Source organism: Pan troglodytes, chromosome 14, assembly GCF_028858775.2.
Source record: "Pan troglodytes isolate AG18354 chromosome 14, NHGRI_mPanTro3-v2.0_pri, whole genome shotgun sequence".
Taxonomy (NCBI): Eukaryota; Metazoa; Chordata; class Mammalia; order Primates; family Hominidae; genus Pan; species Pan troglodytes.
The window spans coordinates 40467056-40489305 of record NC_072412.2 but is presented as its reverse complement, the minus strand read 5'-3'; the positions used below and the strand labels follow the sequence as shown (position 1 = coordinate 40489305).

At 39.5% G+C, this 22250-nt stretch overlaps 2 protein-coding genes across 17 annotated transcripts in view; one reads left to right on the top strand and one right to left on the bottom strand.

Moving 5' to 3' along the window:
- The first annotated feature begins 5494 nt into the window (after positions 1–5494).
- Positions 5495–7941, top strand: LOC129136724 (tubulin beta chain). The gene is given in 2 exon segments (XM_054664909.2): positions 5495–6016; positions 7772–7941. Coding segments are annotated over 2 exon segments (690 nt in total). The 5' UTR covers positions 5495–5496.
- A 5656-nt stretch (positions 7942–13597) lies between these two features.
- The window catches only part of NAA16 (N-alpha-acetyltransferase 16, NatA auxiliary subunit), a 64267-nt gene continuing 55614 nt past the window's right edge, over positions 13598–22250 (bottom strand). For 10 of the 16 annotated variants that reach the window (XR_010150659.1, XR_010150660.1, XR_010150656.1 and 7 more), the window contains 6 exons: positions 21324–21517; positions 18297–18405; positions 17782–17880; positions 16837–16980; positions 15786–15883; positions 13598–15216 (listed from right to left, as the gene is read on the bottom strand). Coding sequence is in view for 6 of the 16 variants with exons in the window: in XM_001150675.5 (XP_001150675.3) it covers positions 15019–15216; positions 15786–15883; positions 16837–16980; positions 17782–17880; positions 18297–18405; positions 21324–21517 (842 nt within the window). In the remaining 10 variants the exon portion in view is untranslated. Of the gene's footprint in view, positions 15217–15785; positions 15884–16836; positions 16981–17777; positions 17881–18296; positions 18406–21321; positions 21518–22250 lie in introns of those variants that run through there. The other 6 variants (XR_010150661.1, XR_010150655.1, XR_010150657.1 and 3 more) reach the window with 4 other exon arrangements.

Genomic DNA, 22250 nt, shown 5'->3' with positions numbered 1-22250 from the left:
AGATAACGTCACAACGTGTACACCTCCTGTGAGGTTTTGTACACTCTTTGTGACATTAAAAGAAACATCCCCCTAGGATATTATGAATAACAACACAGGAGGGGTACACACATGGTGTACACTGCCTGTGTCATCAGGAGTAACATTCCCCTAGGATATTATGAATAATATCACAGCAGGTGTACACACATGGAGTACACCCCATGTGACATTCGGAAGAGCATGCCCCTAGGATATTAGCAATAGTATCACAGGCGTTGAATACGCATTTTTAATGCGTAATGTCACCCCCGGTGACATTAAAAATAACATCCCCCTTGGATATTACGAATAATATGACAGGGAGTACACCCCGTGTGACATTAGGAGTAACATCCCCCGAGGATATAACGAATACTATCAGAGGGTCTACATGCATTGTGGCCTTAGTACTAACATCTCTTTAGGATATTACGAATAATATCACAGGGTGTACAGGCATTGTGACATTAGTAGTAACATCCCGCTGGGATATGATGAGTCATATCACAGGGTGTACACCCCCGTGACAATAGTAGCAACATTCCCCTAGAATATTAGGAATCATATCACAGGAGGTACAGCCCCTGTGATTTATGAGTAACATGTCTATAGAATATTACAACTCATATCACTGTGTGACTCTGTGTACACCCCGTGTGACTTTAGGAGTAACATCCCACAAAACTATGATGAATAATATCACAGGGTGAACACCGCCTGTGACCTGAGGAATAACATAGTTTCAGGATATTGTGAATGATGTGACAAGGTGTACACACCCTGTGACGTTAGGAGCAATATCCGTCGGGGATGTTAGGAAGAATATCACACGGAACACACCCCCTGTGACATTAGGATATGACAAATAATATCACAAGGTGTACACGCATCGTGACATTAGTGCTAATATTCCTCTGGTACACTATGAATAATATCACAGGGTGTACATCCCTGTGACATTAGGAGTAACATCCCCCTAGAATAGTAAGAATAATAACACGGGGTGTACACCCCCTGTGACATGAGGAGTATCATCTCACTAGAATATTATGAATAATGTCACAGGGTGTTATCGTCTCTGCCAATAGGAGTGGAGACCCCTGGGAAATTGTGAATACTATCACAGGGTGCACAGCCCTGTGACATTAGGAGTAACATCTTTCTAGAGTATCACAAATAATATCACAATGTGTACACCCCCTGTGTCATTAAAAGTAAAATTGCCCTAGGATATTAGGAAATAGAACACAGGGAGTACACCCCGTGTGACATTAGAAGTAACATCCCCCGAGGATATAGCGAATAACATCAGAGAATGTACCTGCGTTGGGACATGAGTAGTAACATCTCTTCAGGACAATACGAATAATATCAAAGGGTGTACACGCATTGTGAAATGAGCAGTAAACTCCTGCTACAATATTAGGAATTTTATGACAGGGTCTACATGCCCTGTGACATTAGCAGTAACGTTTTCCTAGAAGATTACAAAGAATCTTAAAGGGTGTACATGACCTGTGAATTACGAGCAACATTTCCATAGCATGTTGCACGTAACATCACTGTGTGTACACGCCGTGTGACATTAGGGGTAACACCCCACAAAATTATAACGAATAATTTCACAAGGTTTTAAAAGAAATGTCATTGCCCAGCTTCTATCCCAGGCCAAGTAAATCCAAACCTCTGATCATCATCTTTTACAGTATTTCTCTCTACAGTTTAATGTAGGGTGTTGGTAGAATTGCTAGACTTTGTAAACCTGTTTTCTTTAGTTGGCTTATGGAATATAGTTAGACCATTACTACACACTGATAATTAAGAAAAAAAATAATCTCTGTGAAGGGCCCGGTTATGGGTTTCTTAAACTCCCGGAGATGTTCTCACAGCGTTCAGTTTCCTTCCGGGTATTAGAGCACTGGAGGCCTCAGAGGTCCCAGGAGAGGGGCTAGCCACAGAGTTCCTATTGTCTAAAAAAATAATAATAACTCAAGGCACAATGGAAATCCACCTTGATCTGTAGAATCCATTAGGATCCCAAGTCCTTGTAGGATGCCAAAGCCCTGGCAAGGTGAGGTGGAGATACAAAAAGAATAATAACAATGATGATGGCAATTGAAATGCTTTACATACGTTTAGTCCTCACTGCAGTCCTATGAAGAAGGTATACCAGTGCCCTATTTTGTAGATAAGGAAACTGAGGCATAGAGATGTTAGAGGCGTTTGAACCAGAGTGACTCTATCTTGAGCAGGGGCTGGGTAAAATAAAGCTGAGACCTGCTGGGCTGCATTCCCAGCCAGTTTGGCATTCTGAGTGACAGGATGAGATTGGAGGTTGGCACAAGGTACAAGTCATAAAGACCTTGCTGATAAAACAGGTTGCAGTAAAGAAGCCAGCTAAGACCCACCAAAACTAAGATGGTGACGAGACTGACCTCTGGTCATCCTCACTGCTACACTCCCACCAGCACCATGACAATTTACAAATGCCATGGCAACATCAGGAAGTTACCCTATATAGTCTGAAAAGGGGAGGCACGAATAATTCACCCCTTGTTTAGCATATAATCAAGAAATAACTATAAAAATGGGCAACCAGGGGCTCTCAGGGCTGCTCTATCTATGGAGTAGCCATTCCCTATTTCTTTACTTTCTTAATAAACTTGCTTTCACTTTACTCTGTGGACTTTCCTCAAATTCTTTCTTGTGGAAGATCCAAGAACCCTCTCTTGGGGTCTGGATCCGGAACCCTTTCCAGTAACAGAGAGATTCACTAACATGCCAAAGATAACACCTCTGTTAAGTGGCAGAAAAGGAATCCAAAGCCAGGCAGTGTCGCTCACCCTGGCTCAAGGAGCTTACAGTCCAGTCACAGTGATAAGACATGAATCCAGATAACGCCCCAGCAAGTTAGTGTGCCAGAAATGAGGTATATAAGTGCTGTAAGGTAGCTCAACACATATGTGAAGTAGATTAACTCCATCAGAGGCAGCAGACCAGCCTTAAAGGTTTAATGCAGTGGTCCTCAATCTCTGCTCCTGGAGGGTCTGGGAAGGTTTTCAGCTAGATACAAACATTTGCCAATGAAATGGAATAATGGCAGCCTTACTCTATTGGTGGGAAATAAGCAACTAAAGATGTTTTTTTCCATTTCAACTTTTTCTGCCGCAAAATGTTCCTGAAGCTTTTATTCCTGCTACAATGTATGTGCTCATAAATGGGAGAAAAAAGTACAAATTAATATTACTGGAAGTCACCAACAGACAATCTTGCTTAGTTCTCTTATTTTGTTTGTTGTCAATGGTTGTCATTTCACATTATGTAGATAAGGTAGTTATCATTTTTTCTTTTTTAAAAAAATTCTTTTTTATTTCCCTGTTTGGAAAATACAGTTATCATTTCTGCTAACGAAATGACTCCTCTTGTAAGTAGAGATAAACAGATCAGAATCTTATGATGCTCTCAAAGTATACTCTGACTCCAGGTGCCTCTCCCCAACTCAGGTGAGACCCTCACCAAAGTGGTACAACATGCTCCTAATTAAACCTCTCCCCCAGCTGTGATGATGGAGGAAGATGAGAGTGGCTAAGAACTCACCGAATGAGTTACTCAGCTATCCTGGCGGATGATCATCACTTTTGGGAGAGGCTGGGTCAGGTTCACATGACTCTCAGATCCCCCAGCGACTGAAGCTGAGGATGGGCAGTTGTGCTGAGACACATTCCTCAGGACCTGCAGACAGATAGATGCCTTGCAGCAAAGCCAAGAGGTAGACCTGGGGATGCAAGGGGGAACTTAGAACCCCCATGTGCAGGATAACTGTTGGAAGCTAAATTCACATGTACAGGGTTGCCATATTCTTCTATGTGGAACAAGTCACACTGCTGCATTAAAAGGCTTGGTTCACTTTTGTCCCATATTCAAAACTCCCATTGTCTAAACACAGGAGCCCAGGATGAGGGCTGAGTTGACTAAACGGTGCACAGAACCATGATTGGTCATCCTACTCCTTCAATTAGGAGATGGCTGCTCAGGCATAACTCTTGGAGATTGTGATTTTGTGAAATATAAATAGTCGTTCTTTGTTCCATTTCCTGGCACACAGTTCCCAAAACTCTTGAAATCTCTAAAGTGTTGTGTCAATGTCTTCTTTATGCTAATGAGACATCTGGTGGGCGGGGAACGCTGGTTACCAGCCACGTGATTACAGGGCTGGAACTTTCAGCCACCCTCCACCTCCAGGGATCTGGGAGGACTGAAGGTTGAGTTAATCACTAATGCCAAGGATGTGATCAATCATGCCTAGTAAAGAAGCCTCCACAAAAACCTAAAATGACAGGGTTTGAAGAGCTCTCAGGTTGCTGAACACTTGGAAGTGTTGAGCGAGGCACCCAGAGATGACAGGGAAACTCATGCCCCTTCCCACACAATTCACTCTGTGCATCTCTTCATCTGTATCTTTTGTAATATCCTTTATGATAAATGGGAAATATAACTATTTCCCTGAGTTCTGTAAGCCATTCAAGCAAATGATGGAACCCAAAGAAGGAGTCATGGGAAGCCGTGATTTATAGCTGGTCGGTCAGAAGGAGCAGAGGCCTGGACTTGCGATCTGCATCTGAAGAGGGGATGGTCTTGTGGGACTGAGCCCTTCACCTGCGGGGTCGGATGCTGACTTCAGGTAAACAGTGTCAGGATTCAGTTGAATTGTAGGACACTCAGCTGGTGTTGGAGAATTGGTTCATGTGTGGAAAAGAGCTGCACATCTGGTCACAGGACTGTTCTGTCTTGAGGGCTCAGTGAACTGTGGCAGGGTGGGGACTTGTGGGGTAATCAAAATGGGTCTGACACAGTCTTTGACTCTCAGAGCCTTCTGGTTTGTGGGCCCAGAATCATGGGATGCTGTTACCTAGATAACCCTCCTCACGCTACAGGCGAGGAATAAGGGGCCAGGGAGGGTGTGACTTGCCTGCGACCAGTCCCCATTCTTTCCGCTCTTGTATCAGGGCCCTCTCCCACACAAAACTGCACTCAGACACATTGGCCAGGTCATGGGCTTTACACATAGCAAAGGCTGTAGCTGGGATTTTTAACCTCTGCAGAAGGCAATGATCAGGATGTATTGGATCAGAAATCTATATATTATACAAGGAGGAAATACAGACACTTCCAACACACAGCAACAATCTCATTTCCCTGAGACAATTAAAACAACAACTCTGGTCAACATACGGTCCTTCTTTTCATTCTCAAGGAATCAGAAAAGTAAAATTTGAGTTGGAAATCTTGCCCTCCAGTGGAGAAATAATGAACTAAGCACGCACTTCAAAGTTTCAGAAAAACAATTACCATATGCTAACCAAGTGTTAACTGGAAAATAAAAAAAGTATAAATAAAAGCCTAGGAAAGAATATGAGTACCTGCTGTGAGCTTAGCCTGGACCCTGCCTTTAGAGAACCTCTTTTTGAGAACATGATGGCTGCCTGTGACCCCCGCCACGGCCGATACCTCACCGTGGCTGCTGTCTTCCATGGTCGGATATCCATGAAGGAGGTCGATGAGCAGATGCTTAACGTGCAGAACAAGAACAGCAGCTACTTTGTGGAATGGATCCCCAAAAACGTCAAGACAGCTGTCTGTGACATCCCACCTCGTGGCCTCAAGATGGCAGTCACCTTCATTGGCAATAGCTCAGCCATCCAGGAGTTCTTCAAGCGCATCTTGGAGCAGTTCACTGCCATGTTCTGCAGGAAGGCCTTCCTCCACTGGTACACAGGCGAGGGCAGGGACTAGATGGAGTTCACCGAGGCTGAGAGCAACGTGAATGACCTTGTCTCTGAGTATCAGCAGTACCAGGATGCCACCGCAGAAGAGGAGGAAGATTTTGTTGAGGAGGCCGAAGACAAGGCCTATGACAGAGCCCCCATCACCTCAGATTCTTCAGTTCCCTTAGCCATCTTACTCAACTGCCCCTTTCCTCTCCCTCAGAATTTGTGTTTGCTGCCTCTATCTTGTTTTTTGTTTTTTCTTCTGGGGGGGTCTAGAACAGTGCCTGGCACATAGTAAGCACTGAATAAATACTTGTTTGTTGAATGTCTCCTCTCTCTTTCCACTCTGGGAAACCTAGGTTTCTGCCATTCTGGGTGACCCTGTATTTCCTTCTGGTGCCCATTCCTTCCATCTGTCCAGTTAATATTTCTCTCTTAAAAATCTCCAAGAAGCTGGGTCTCATCCAGATGCCATTTAGAACCAACCAGGTGCTGAAAACCCATTTAGATAATGGCCACCATCCCAAAGTAGAAAGTGGTAGAAGGCAGTGGGTAGAAGTCACTATATAAGGAAGGGGATGGGATTTTCCATTCCAAAAGTTTTGGAGAGGGAAATCCAGGCTATTAAAGTCACTAATTTCCAAGTATGTCCATTTCCCATCTCAGCTTCAAGAGAGGTGTCAGCAGTATTATCTCCACTTTGAATCTCCCTCCAAGCTCTACTCTTTGGAAGGGTCTGTCCCGCTCTGTCAAGTGGAATCCTTTCCTTTCCAACTCTACCTCCCTCACTCGAGCTCCTTTCCCCTGATCAGAGAAAGGGATCAAGGAGTGGGGGAAAGAGTCCAGCCTTGGTCCCTAAGCCTCCAGAAATGTCCTCTTAATCCCCACTTTTTCTTACCCCCTAAAAAGAATGAATATCCCTGACTGTGCAATGGTGTATACTGCCACATCAGTGTTTGAGTCAATCCCCAGAGGAGAGGGGAACCCTCCTCCATCTTTTTCGCAACATCTCATTTCTTCCTTTTGCTGTTGCTTCCCCCCACACACACATGGTTTTGTTCTATCCTACATTTGAGATTTCTATTTTGTGTTGAACTTGCTGCTTTTTTTCATATTGAAAAGATGACATCGCCCCAAGAGCCAAAAATAAATGGGAATTGAAAAAAAAAAAAAAAAAGAGAACCTCTTGTCGAGGAAACAAGACTTTAAACACACACAAGGCCAGGAAAATGAGTAAGACACGGCATGATTACTGAGCATCTGACAGAGAGGAAGGAACACTCAATTCAAAATTAGAAGGAGTGGGTTTGGATCCTGCTTTGTACTAAGAAACTGTGTGGCCCTGAGAGAAGCTTACATCCTATCAGCTGACTGTCATGGAAAATGGGGATGATAATATGACCTCTTTCACAGGGCAGAGGTGAAGGCAAATCAGAGATCAGAGAAAATACTTAGTGACTGTGAGTGTTCATCAATGACATTTATGAATATTTATTTTGCGCTGAGCTCTGTGATTTATACTCAAGACAGACATGGTTGGAGACCTTACAGAACTTACAATCAAGCTAAATAAGTGGTCATCACAGGGCACCCAAATAGCAGGCAACTGCTAGCCCACATATGTCCTTGCAAGATTTGAAAACAAACTGCAAAACGATGCCCTTTCTGAACATGCTTAAAATGCTCATGGAAAGAAACCAGTAGAGAGGAAGAGACTGAAATGGTACAGGATGTGATCAAGCCAAGTAAGTACCCTAAGACCTGAGGGAAAGAAATTCAGAACACAGGGAAAATTACCCTATTGGGGAAGAAAAATGTGACAAGATGAAAGGAGGAAAAAATTCTGCAATCAAAAATAAGCTTATAGATTTAGTACAGGGAAGATTAAGAATTTGTATCTGATGGCTTCTATTTTTTGTTTAAATGGGAAGTGAGGTTATAATTTCCTTATCAATTACCCAGTCTGTGGTATTCCATTACAGCAACAGAAAACAGACTAAAACAGATGGAGATGAAAAGTATTGATACCAGGGAGATCAAGAAACTGAGAGGCCAGAGGGTTGAGTGGGTGCACCAAATAGATGCTGAAACCACCTGGAATTTCAGCATGATTGGAGAGAAGGGAAAGTCTGTGAGTCAGAGAAGTGTATAAATGACAGCAACAAAGAGATGTCAAGAGTACAGCCCAATAGCATTATCCTCAAAGGAGCATGGATTTGTTTGTACAATGGTGGAAGAGTGATGGGCTAGAAATGGTGGAGAGTGAAATGCTCTGAATGCTCTTTCCAGGGAGATGGTGAGAGAATAAACAGTCTCCACTTGAAAGGGCTGCATAATGGATAGAGATCCGTTACGATTTTCAGTTAAAATTAAAAGATAAGCGGAAATGGTGAAGGCAGAGAAAGAAGATGTATGGAACTGTGAAAACGTAGATTTAGTACAAGGAAGATTAAGAATTTGCATCTGCCAAAGCCATGCAGTTGAATATTTTTAGAGGGTAAATTGCAAAGAACACAAGGAAAGAGTATAGAGAGGGGCTGACCTAAGGAAGAGAAAACAACAGATGGGGATGAGAGGATGGGAGAGGAAAGAGAACCAGAGAGTGCTTACGCCTTGAGTGGAACTCAGAGATGGTCCCAGGTCTGCCAGAAGTATGAGTCCCTACAGATCCCTGGTGGATTAGGAGTAGGGGGTGGAGGATAAGGGACAGGGGAGTAGTCCTGAATAAGCTACGGGGTGGGTTGATCATATGGCTGTATGGCTCCCAGAGGCTGGGATTGAGCCGAAGCCAATATATGATCCCGTTCAGGGGCTATGAAGCCACTTTAGCTACTTTAAGGTAAAGAACTTTCACTTATCACAATGGCTATCCTAAAGATGTAAAGTCACAAAGTGCTGCTAAAATATTAACAGACACCTGTGTTCTAGAACTAACATCTACACATTCTGGGAAAGAAGAAAGGGCTAGTCGGCTTTTCCTACCATCAGGGATTAAAGTAATTTTCTTTAACAAGCTGTTAACCAAATCTATTAATGAGACTATCCTCAATAGAAAAACTCAGATCTCATGACTATCCTCTCAGAGAACAGGAGCCAGGAGGCACTGAAATCTGTTGTAATTCTTATACTAAGCTTCTTAGTTACTTAAATTTACTGTCCAAATGTTTTCATTCTACTGCCTATTAAGGAACTTAAAAAGACACACTGCAGGCCGGGCGTGGGGGCTCATGCCTGTAAGCCCAGCACTTTGGGAGGCCCAGGAGGGAGGATCACGAGATCAGGAGATCAAGACCATCCTGGCTAACACGGTGAAACCCCGTCTCTGCTAAAAAAATACAAAAAAAAATAGCCAGGCGTGGTGGTGGGTGCCTGTAGTCCCAGCTACTCGGGAGGCTGAGGCAGGAGAAAGGCGTGAACCTTGGAGGTGGAGCTTGCAGTGAGCTGAGATCGTGCCACTGCACTCCAGCCTGGGCGACAGAGCAAGACTCCGTCACAAAAAAAAAAGACACACTGCAATAGTAGATATGGAAACAACCCAAGTGTGCATCAACAGATAAATGAAGAATATGTGGCATATATATCAATGGAATATCAGCCTTAAAAAAGAGTGAAATCCTGCCATTTATGCCAACATGGATGAATATGGAGGACATTATTCTAAGTGAAATAAGCCAGTCACAGGACAAATTCTACATAATTCCACTTACATGATGTTATCTGTAATAGTCAAGCTCATAGAAGCAGAGAATATAATGGTTGCCAGGGGTTGGGAGTGGGGGAAGTGGGGAGTTGTTCAATGGGTTAAAGTTTCATTTATGCTATAGACGAATAAATTTGAGAGATCTGCTGAACAACATAGTGCCTACAGTGAACAATATTATATTATGCACTTCAAATTTTTTAAGTGTTAAGAACACTTCATGTTGTGTTGTTACCACAACAAAAAGGACACAAGGGAACTTTGGGAGGTGCTGCATGTGTCTATTTCTTTGATTGTGGTGATGGCATCACAGTGTTTGCATATGTCCAAACTTAACACATTGCATACATTTAATATGTGCAGTTATTTGAATATGAATTATACCTCAATAAAGCTGTAAAAAAAAAGTGACACATTGCCACCAGGTCACCTATTCTCACCTCAAGACCTTTGCCCCTCCTAGTCCTTCTGGAACACTCTTCCCCTAAATATCTGATCTGCAAAGCTGGCTTCATTTAGATATCTGTTCAAATTTCATTTCATTAGACAGGCCTTCTTGGACCATCCTACTGAAAAACAGTAAATTATTTTAATCACTCTATTTTGTGTAGAGGTTTTAGTATTTTATTATTTTTATTTTTAATTATGATTAAACAGATGGGGTCTTGTTAGATTTGAACTGTTGGGGCTCAAGCGATCCTCCCCCCATCAGCCTCCTGAGTAGCTGGGACTCCAGGTGCGTGTGCCCACATCCAGCTTGTGTAGACTTCGGTATAAATACTAGCTCAAGCTAATTGTACTGTCTTCAGCAACTCTCCTCTCTGCTTTGTTGTTGTCTGCTTTATCTTCCAGTTGAGAGGGAAAGGGGCGTATTAAGATCCTCAACTACATTGTTGGCATTTCTATTTTTGTCTTCAGTTGTCTGTTTTTGCTTGATATACTTAACTTTGTGAAACATGGTCTCATTCTGTCACCCAGGTTGGAGTGCAGTGGCACGATCACAACTCACTGCAGTTTCAACCTTGTGAGCTCAAGCGATCCTCCAATCTCAGCCTCCCAAGTAGCTGGGATTACAGGCATGAGCTACCATGCTCAGCTAATTTTTATTTTTTGTAGAGACAAGACCTTGGTATGTTGCCAAGGCTGGTGCTTGATATACTTTGAGGCTGCAAGTGCATGTAAGTTAATGATGGTTTGTATCTTTTGGTTTTTGTTGTATTTTTTAAAACCAATGTATAATGTGTCATATTTTGCATTAAATTCTATTTGGACTATTACCTCAGCTTTATTCTACTTCATATCAGCCTTGTGTTGCCACCCTTTTATTTCACTTTTTGCTTTCAAGTATGCATCTTGTAAAGAATTTTTAATACAGCTTGAGAATCTGAGTCTTAATTGGCTAATGTCTAATTAACATTTATTGTAACTAGTGCTACATCAGAATTTTTGCCATCTTATTTTCTAATTGTTGTATTTAACATTGCTCCAAAAGTATTTTCGATGAAGATCTTGGTTATGTCAAATCTTCTAAGACTTACATGCATAAGAGTATTTTTAATGTGCTCACAGTCTAAAGCTAATTTAATTGGATTTAAATCTTTTAAAGTTATTTTTCTTCAATGCTTTTTAAAAACCTTCCATTTTCTTTTTTTCTTTTGAGATATATTTTCACTCTTGTTGCCCAGGCTGAGTGCAATAGTGCAATCTCGGCTCACTGCAACCTCCGCCTTCCGGGTTCAAGCGATTTTCCTGCCTCAGCCTCCCGAGTAGCTGGAATTACAGGCATGTGCCACCATGCCTGGCTAATTTTTTGTATTTTCAGTAGAAATTGGGTTTCTCCATGTTGGTCAGGCTGGTCTCGAACTCCCAACCTCAGGTGATCTGCTGGCCTCAGCCTCCCAAAGTGCTGGGATTACAAGTGTGAGCCACCGCTCCCAGCCTGAAACCTTCCATTTCCTTACTTTCAATGCTTTAGATAAATCTAATGTCACTGATTCTCTTAGAGAGTAATCTTCTGTTACATTTTAGATGGTTGATATTCTTGAATTTCACTATAACCACATTACTATCTATACTCATACTCTGCTTATCTTCACAGAAATGATTACTGCTTGATATTATATATTTGTTTCCCTCTCACCCAACTGGAATATAAACCCCAGGAGAATAAGGGCCTAATTTTGTTCATTACTGTATCTGTCATACCTAGAACAATGTCTGAAATATAAGTACTCAACAAATACAGACTGAGTGAATGATTCTTTCCTTCTTATCACAATTTAATAGAATGTGAGCAATTCCAGTGATTTTGTCGAATTTTTCACTGTTATCCTCGACATATAGGAAACCGCCTGGCACGTAAAAGGCACTCAGCAAAACACCTGTAATCCTTATCATATAGAAACGTACCTGGCACATGAAAGACACTTTGTTAGGATGAACATACTGAATAAAAGGAGAGTTCTATAACCTAGCAAAAGTGTCAAGATGCTTGGATTAAAATATATACATAAAATTCATCCTGGCTTTAGGCAGGAAAAAAATGGAATTCACAGGTTATTTCTAATATTTCACTTTGCACAAACTTTTGTAGCTTTAGGGCCCACAAACTACAGCCTAGCCTGAAAGTCAAATCTGGCCCATACCTTATGTTTCTAAATGAAATTTTATTGGTAAACAGTCATACCCATTAGTTCTGGCTAGGCTGCTTTTACAACAGCAGAGTTGAATTGTGACAGAGACCAGTATGAGACCTTCAAAGCCTACATATTTACTGCCTGGTCCCTTACTGAAAGTCTGCTGGCCCCTGTTCTAGCTAACAACTCAATCCAAGATCTACTATGGTTCTTGACTCTGTAGACTCTTGCCCATTAAATTCATTCAGTTCCTCAAGAAACAAATCACAGGAAACCTGAAGCCAAATTCTTAAATTATCACCCTATGCCTGGAATCTTTGTGCCTTCTCCTATCTGTTCTGGTAAACTTGACTGGATCACCTGGAACAAACTTTTGTTTTTCTCGTGAGACTAAAGACTTCTCTAAGTGTCTGGCTTTCAGATGCTTCTCCTTTGGGGCTGGCCTATTCTCCTTTAACTTTCTGGAGACTAAAAAGGCCTCTCCCAAGGTTAGGGGAATGGTAAAGGTACAGGGTGGAGAGACACGACACACCCACCCTGCCGTCCTTATCCTAACGAAGATTCCTGCCCATGTCCCAGGTCTATGATGTTTATTTTATACTCGAAGTGGAACGCAGACAGGAAGGAGAATGGAACCAGTATATACTGACCAATATACTACTGTTTTCACTAATTTCAGTGTCCCTTTACCTTGCCTCCCATACATGTACCTCAAATTTTACTACTCACATCTCAACTGCATCTGCCCCAGAACTCTCAAACTCTAAATGACTCCAATAAAATACTTTTTAAAAGGCTGTTGCTGAAAGCACAATTTCCACATTATGAGTGGCATATTTTATGCAAATGTCATTTTGCTGAAAGTAACATGAATTATGTATGTGTCCGGATACTTCATGACAAAGATGAACTACAGATATTCCTCGACTTATGCTAGGGTTATGTCTCAATAAACCTGTTGTGAGTTGACAATTTCATAAATCAAAAATGCATTTAATATACCTAACCTGCTGAACATCATAGCTTAGCCTCGCCTACCTTAAATGTGATTAGAACACTTACATTAGCCTACAATTGGGCAAAATCATCTAACACAAAGCCTATTTTATAATAAAATACTGAGTATCTTATGTAAAAGTACTGTACTGTACATCATAGCCCAGGAAAAGACCAAAATTCAAAACTCGAAGTACAGTTTCTACTGAAGCATATCACTTTCACACCATGGTAGAGTTGAAAAATCTTAGCTCAAACCATCCTAAGCCAGTGATCATCTGTAGTTACAAAATTATTAAAATACTAAAAGACAAGCTACTGCAGCACAAAAATATACTTTGTAGGTGGTTACTGAGAATTACATTTTTTATAAAACTTGAAAAGATCAAGGTGATTAAGTTTTTACTTCCTCAAAGAACATTTTGCAGAAAATACTGGTAGTGTAAAACAGTAACAAAACACAAACATAAATAAGCAACTGTGTACAAAATAATTTATTATAGCATTATCTAGGTTGGCATTATTTTACAGTGAGTTTTTCCCGTCTCAATAAGTATGAATCTAAATAGATTAGGGTGAAAAGAAAATGTGTGTCTAAATAAAATCTCCCTTTTTGAATGTATATTTGTCTTAATAAAGGGAAGCATTAATATTACAGACATATTTACAAGGTTCTGAACATGAGTGATTCCATTACTGTTTTCTGTACAAGATAAAACAAAAAGCTATCCACCCGCCCCCAAAAATACTGTTTAACAACACTATGTTTTAAGAGTTAAACTAATGAGTTTCAAATTTCATTTTGCCGAGATATAAAAATGCATTTAATGGTCAATGCATGGCTATAATAACGTTTCATTTTAATTTGTTTTCTGCCCTATAATGCTCCCTTGAAGCACACCTCAGTATAAGCTACTTGTTAACACTCGAAGTAACTTAGTTAAGAAAGCATTAATTCTTGCCTGTGGGCTTTTAAGACTGGGAGAGAGAAATATGCAACAATTTTACCGGTGAATTTCCATGACTGACAGGCAAACCAGCCTTCACATTCTGAATTCATCTACATAAAACTAGAGTACCCTTATTCAACCAGAAAATACCATTTTCATGAATACAACAAAGGAAATAATAAACCATGAAATATTACAATGAAAAAAGGACGAATTAAATTTTCAAATAAACTTCAATATCTGCCAAGAGGAATTCCTTTTTTTCGAGATAGAGTCTTGCTCTGTTGCCCAGGCTGGAGTGCAGTGGCATGATCTCGGCTCACTGCAACCTCCACCTCCCAGGTTCAAGCGATTCTCCGGCCTCAGCTCCTGGGCAGCTGGGATTACAGGTGCGTGCCATCACGTCTGGCTAATTTTTGTATTTTCAGTAGAGAAGGGGTTTCACCACGTTGGCCAGGCTGATCTCGATCTCCTGACCTCAGGTGATCCGCCAGTCTGGGCCTCCCAAAGTGCTGGGATTACAGGTGTGAGCCACCACGCCCAGCCTCCATATTGTTTTTAACATATAGTTAACACTTTAAAACTGATGTGCTTTAATTAAAAAGCAAGCAAATATACGATAAAACAGACAAGGAATCAAAGCACAGATCCTGAAATCAGAATCTAAAGAAAATAATACAGTGGGGTTGTATACAACTTAGCTTAGTAAGAAATTATCATAAGCGATCGGAGCTACCACAAAACTGTTTAAGAATAAACAGGTAATTTTAACAGATGGTTATGTAAATTGGCAGGTCGGGTAAAGAACAAAATAAGCTTACAGAATATGCCATTTAAAAATCCTAACCAAATATTTCATTTCATACGTATATTAAAATGCACCCTGGAAAAGAAACCCTGATCTCAATTCAGCTTTGAGTCTATAGGAGTCTACTTTCTAGAAGATTTCAAATTTCATTTGCCAAGACATCATAATTAGCTGTATGGTTCAGTGCCACAATAGGATTGTCGACTTCATTCACAGCAGGCAAGAAGGCAGATGTAAAAGGAAGCAGGTTATGACAGGCCATCCTATATTCTTCATATTGGGAACTACAGTTCCCAAAGCTGCCATCAAGCAGTGCTTCAGAAACCTTTATTAATGTCTAGTGAAACAAAAGGAAAACACAAATGATTTAAAAATAATAAGCTCACAGTTAATAACCACTTTAATCAAAAGATGCAATGTGTTAATCAAATTGAGAAAGTTGCCTCGGTCTAAAATAATGCCTTACAATCTACACAGTAAGCAATCACCTCAAAAAAGGCACATTAAAAAATCAACCCCGAAAAAGGCAATAAAATTCTAATAACTGCAAAAGAGAACATTTTAAAACTGTGATCACTAAAAATCAAAGTGTCCTTTACTAACAAAAATAGCCCACATTTACTGAGCACTTAACAACGTGCCAGGCACTAAGGACTTCACGTTTTATTATTTCAGTTAACTCTCACATGGATTCTGTGACAGCAGTAGTATTTTCACCCTCATCTTAAAAATGAGGAAAAAGAAGCTAAGAGACATAACCTGCCTAAAGTTACGCATCTCATAATTGATAGAGCTGGGATTAACATCCAGGCATAATTCTGAAGGCCTACTTAAGAATTATGCTGTAAAGACACGTTTTGTTAGATCACTGTGTAAGCATAAATCAGCCAAAGAAAAAAAACTTACCTTTACATCTTTATCTTTTATAGTTTCATCTAGTCTAGTGGCTATAGCAATTGCTTTCTCCTGCCTTGACTTGTCCAGAAAATACATCATTTTAGCACCTGAAATACCAAGGCATTTCAAAATGAATAAACACCTATACTTTACATTTTATGTGATATCAACTGGCCAGTGACTTAAAATATGGTTTTAAGTGTTTAATCAGTGGTAAGCTGGAGCTGGCTCCTACCAGCTCAAGAGAGCCAAGTGTGACATTTCTTCCCTACCTCCTATTCAGTAGCATCCCATTGATAGGCCATGATCAGAGTATTTATATCATGAAAATACACTACAAATCAGAGCTTTTTCCTTCACAAAATGATGGTTATTAAACATTTATCAGATGAACAGTGACTCAACAACTTCCTCCCCTTAGAAATAAAATTCAGAATGTAAATATGGACTGCCCTGTGGCATCAATCAGTATTTCAGCCAAAACTATGAAAAAAGATATTCTAAAATAAAACATCTAAGGAATAAATTACTGTCACAGAGGAGGAGGGTAGGGGCGGGGAAAACAGGAAAATGTTTGCATATTCAAAAAGAAAGTAAAATTTAAAAAAGTGAAACACAGTTTATATTTCTCCTATAAATTAGAAGAAAAAATAGACTCCAGCCTGGGCGACAGAGTGAGGCTCCATTTCAAAGAAAAAAAAAAGAAAAATAATTTATAACCACACACCCCAAATCAACATTAAAGCTTTCGTAGACACTTCCTTTCAGCCTTTTTCCCATGCATAGTTGAGATTATATTGTATGTTCAATCCCGCACATTTATTATAAAAGTATCTGCCCGTTATCACAAACGCTTGGAATAAACATCACTTTAAATCTGGTATTACATCCTATGAATCCATCCCTGTTTCCCCTATTATTGAACATAACTTAAATTTGTCCACATTTCTCTCCCCATACTTACACACAGTACTGTTCATTTGCTTTACATTTTGGGGGTGTCAAAGCTTTCTCTTTGTTCGCTTTTTCCATAAGTATTTTAACCCTGGGGGCTACAAACCTGAAAGTAGATGCTGAAGAGAGGTAGCGTTACGTTTCAGAAAATCCTCATTAAAACTCTCCAAATCCTTTTTGACAAATATTTTCTGCATTTCTTGAGATAGAACTTTGCTCACAATGTCTGGAAGATTACTATGATTAGACACTATAAAAACAAAAACATTTGGATTTTTTGTTTTTGATCTGTCCTTTGAAAAAAAAAAACCTATTGAAAACCCTTTATGGCTGGGCGCGGTGGCTCACGCCTGTAATCCCAGCACTTTGGGAGGCTGAGGCAGGCAGATCACTTGAGGTCAGGAGTTTGAGACCAGCCTGGCCAACATGGTGAAACCCCGTCTCTACTAAAAATACAAAAATTAGCCGGGCGTGGTGGTACACAACTGTAGTCCCAGCTACTCAAGAGGCTGAGTCAGGACAATCACTTGAACCCGGGAGGTGGAGGTTGCAGTGAGCCAAGATCGTGCCATTGCACTCCAACCTAGACAACAGAGCAAGACTGTCTCCCAAAAAAAAACAACAACAACAACAAAAAACCTTTATTATTAAACTTGATTTTACATAGTACAATTATTATTCTTCCTTTGGAATATAAATACATCCTAGCCTAAAAATGCACTAATTTCTACCATCTCTTGGCTAACAGGTTTATTTTATAGACACATGTTCATTTAACTATGTAAATTATTATTATTTTGCTTTACGTTATTGCAAATCTCTTTAATGTCCACCAACTTAATGTAAGACAACTTATATTTGCTTCTCTCAGTGGCAACCCACTGACAGCTTGGGCCATGATCAGAGGATTTGTATCATGAAAATACAAATCAGGGCTTTTTATTTCACAAAGAGAGGGTTATTAAATATTTATCAGATCAACAGAGATTTAACAACCTCCTCCCCTTAGAAATAATTCACAAATGTAAATATGGTCCTTTTTTATACTTACCAGATTTAGAAAATCTAATTAAACATTCATGTAACCATGGGTTATTACTGTTAATAGCAAAAGCTCGTTTGACAGACTGCAGCATTAACAGAAACTTTCCTGTGTCAGAAAAAATACAAAAGTAATAGCATTAATACTTACACAGTATTTTCCTCACTTTATTTTAGTCTCACTTAAGTTCAACAACAAAACGCTACGTTTTTTATAACACTCGTAAGCAAAATTAAAGTTGACTCTGGCTATCAAAGTCAACTATGGCTTTCTAAAGAAAAGCTTGAAAAATCATAAAAATTGCTTCAAGTAGACAATTTGTATGGTTGTTCAAACTATTCTTACACTGGATTTGACAGTACTATTCTAATTTATTACCCACCTAAGTTTCGAGTAGCCAAGGAAAAGAGCCTTTGTAGAAGGCTAAAATGAAAATCTAAGAAACAAAAATAGATCTGACAAAGATTACACTGAATATGGTCACAAATATAATTAAAGATTAAAAACTGAACTCAAACTATTACCTTTTCTAAAATATATTTCAAATGCTAACAGATGAGTGTCAATGTTATCAGCAACAAGGTTCTTAAGAGGTATAAGGAACTTAACGGCTTCCTCTAATGGATTTTCTACCTATTTTGAAACAGAAAGGAAAATTATTTAAAAAACATCAGAACAAGTCAAATTTCCCCTAAAATTTTATATTAACATATGTCTAAAGTAATTTAGACAGCTTTCTTTATAAAACCAAATAACAAGAAAACATTTAAAAATCATCTGTAAATAAATTCAAAGTACACAATCAATACTTTTCAAAACAGAAATAGCTTTTTTTCTGGTTACAAAATCAAGATCATTTTATTAAAAACAAAAAAATACATAAAGTTATTCCACAGACTTAAAGAGATGGTACATCATGTAATGACAATCCCCTATCTACTATAAACATTTAAAGTAAGGAGACAAATAAAATGGCATCAAATAGTAAGGAGATGGTAATAAAATTTAAAATGCTTATAATACAGTTGACCCATGAACAACATGAGCATTAGGGGGAGCTGACCCACCCCCAGTGCAGTTGAAAATCTATGTGTAACTTCTGACTCTCCCAACTTCACTACTAATAGCCTACTGTTGACTGGAAGCCTTACCAATAACATGAACAGCTGATTAACACATATTGTGTATGTTACATGTATTGTATACTATATTCTTACAATAAAGTAAGCTATAGAAAATAAAATATTAAGAAAGTCATAAGGAAAATATATTTGCTACTCATTAAGTGGAAGTGGATCATCATCCTTATCTTCATGTTGGGTAGGCTGAAGAGTGAAGGGCTGGTTTTGCTACCTCAAGGATGGCAGGGGTGAAGGAGGTGGAAAGGGAGGCAGAAGAGGCAGGCACATTCCATCTAACTTTATGTAAGTACAATTTTTTTGCTTTTTCATTTATTTAAAAATGTTTCTGTCCAGTACCAATCTTTCCACTGTTTGCTTTGGTTTCAATGCCTGTATCATAGAAGGGTCCATGTCAGAAAAGTCAAAAAACAGTCTTGAATAATCAGAACCCTTCTGCCAGAATGTCTAATGTCCATCTGTTTTCTGGCACTACCGCTTCTATGTCTTCTTCCTCATCATCTGGCAATGGTTTGGAAGCACTCATCTCCATCAAGTTGCCTTCTATTAATTCCTCTGGTGTGGCATCTATTAGCTCTTGAATTTCTCCAGGTTCCCTAATCTTGAAGCCCTTTACCGCCATCTCCACTTTTTGTTTGTTTGCCATATCCACAATCTCTTTTATGATTTCCTTGATTGGCTCTGTCATAAATCCTGTGAAGTTGTACACAACATCTGGACACCAGCAGGGATTTATTGTTTCAGGCTTGATGGCTTTCAAGGCTTTTTCTGTTAACAATGATGGCATCCTTGATGATGTAATCCTTCCAGACTTTCATAATGTTCTACTGGGGTTCTCTTCCATAGCGTTGAAAATCCTTTCCATAGAGTACCAGGCGTAATGAGCCTTAAAGGTCCTTATGACCCCTGATCTAATCTAGAGGTTGAATTAAAGACATGTTTGGGGTCAGGTAGGCCACTTCTACACTTTTGGAGTTGAACTCATGAGGTTCCGGATGGCCAGGGGTTCTGTCCAGTATCAAAAGAACTTTAAAAGGCAGTCCCTTACTGGCAAGGTACTTCCCTCACTTCAGAGACAAAGCATTGATGGAACCAATCCAGAAAAAGGTTTCTCACTGTCCAAGCCTTCTTGTTGTAAAACCGGAAGACTGGCAGCTGTTATCTTGTCCCTTCAAGGCTCAGGGGTTAGTAGCTTTATAGATAAAGGCAGCCATGGTCATAATCCCAACTGCATTTGCACAAAATGGTACAGTTAGCCTATCCCTTCCTGCCTTAAATCCTGGTGTTCACTTATTTTCCTTACTAATAGATATCCTTTGTGGCTTTTATTTTTTCCTGTGATAGAGCACTTTTTTTCTACATTAAAAACCTGTTCAGGCAGATACCTCTTCTCCTCAATGATTTTCTCAATGGCATCTGGAACTTCTCTGCCGGCTCTTAGTGAGAAGTTAATTCTTCTGTTATCTGGACATTTTTTAACCCAAATATCTTTCTAAAATTATCAAACCATCCTTTGCTGGACCCTCAAAATTCAAACCTATGTTGTTCAAAGGCCAACTGTACTAGACTTACAGTGAATAAACCAGAAAACTAAATATTTCCTTAAATCTGATCCCAAAACAACTATTAACACTTGAGAAAATCCTGGAGGTGCTATCTCTTTGTAGCTACAACATTTCTAGTAAGACATATAAGGTAAAATGATTCCATATGTAATGGACAATTGTACTGCTGCTGTAACAAATTACCAAATATTTATTGACTTAAAACAACACACTTATTATGTTATAGTTCTTATAGGTTAAAAGCCCAACACAGTCTCACTGGGCTTACAATCAAGGTGTCAGCAGGACTGCATTTCCTTTGGAGATTCGAAGGGGGAATCCGTTCAATGCCTTTTTCAGCCTCTCTAGACTGCCCACATTCCTTAGCTTGTGGCACCCTCCTTCCATCTTCAAAGCCAGCAACAGCAGGTTGAGTCCTCCTCACATTGCATCGTTCTGACCTCTGCTGCTGGCATCCTCAACTTTTAAGGCCCCTTTTGATGATATTAGGACCACATGGACAATCCAGGCTAATCTATCTTGAGGTCAATTCATTACAACCATAAATTCCATCTCCCACCTTAATTCTCCCTTGCCATGTAAGGTTACATATTCACAGGCTGCGGGGACCAGAACACAGACACCTTTGCAGGGCCATTACTCTGCCTACCACAATTGCAATTCTATGTATAACTTGCATTAGCCAAAATTCGTATACTGTCACTCAAAGATAATTGACGGCTATTATAAAAACCTTGAAATATTTCAAATGGCTTCTTACAGATTTAAATAAATCATGTTAACTGTCAGAACAGAACCAAATAGCATAAATTTTACCAAATAACAAAGATAGTAAAACCCATCTCACCCTTTCTAATTTTTCAGGTATAAGTTCTTCCTTAAGGCCACTGGCTTCTTCTTCTTCTTCATCTCTTTTTTTCTTTTGATTTTTCTGTTGACGTTCTCTTTCTGCATGCTTTCTTTCTTCTTCTAGTTTAGCCTTTTTCTGAGCTCTTCTCTGCTTGCTAAGCATTTTCTTCAATTCTTTGGCTGACAAGTTTTCTATAAATATCCAAATGAACAAAATTCTGAGTCAATGTTTGCATTTTCTTCATATTCTTCTGTAATACATACTGTTAGTATGGTTGTCACTTGGTATCAGTGGGGGACTGGTTCATGACCCCCACCCCCACAAAGTCCACTGATACTCAAGCCTGTGATATAAAATGACACAGTATTTCCATACAACCTATGTACATCCTCCTGTATACTTTTAATTACATCAGCTTTAAATCTTTCACCTTCCTTTTGCTTTAAGTTGCATATAATGACTTCACTTTTTCATAAATTATATTATGGTCTATAGGTATGCCTAAAATAATGTAAATGCTATGTAAATAGTTGTTACACTGCATTGTTCAGGAAATACTAATAATGACAAGAAAAAAAGTCTGGACATGTTCAGTACAGATGCAATTTTAAAAAACATATTTATGATTTGTTCCACCCATGTGGAACCCACAAAAATGGAGGGCCAGCTGTATACTTTTTTTTTCTGTTTTTTGGCTGGGCAAGGAGGGATGCAGAGGCAACCCATATAAAAGCTTTTAGAAAGTGTATCCCCAGTGACTAGAACAAAATTGGGCACACAAAGGACAGCCAGTAAATGTTGTATTAACTAAAATTGACCAATTGTAGCCCAGTTCTGCCTCCTACACAATATATGACTCCAGGCAAATCACTTTGTCCTTCTCAGTATCAAGTCTTTCAAGAATAAGTGAGATAATACATATAA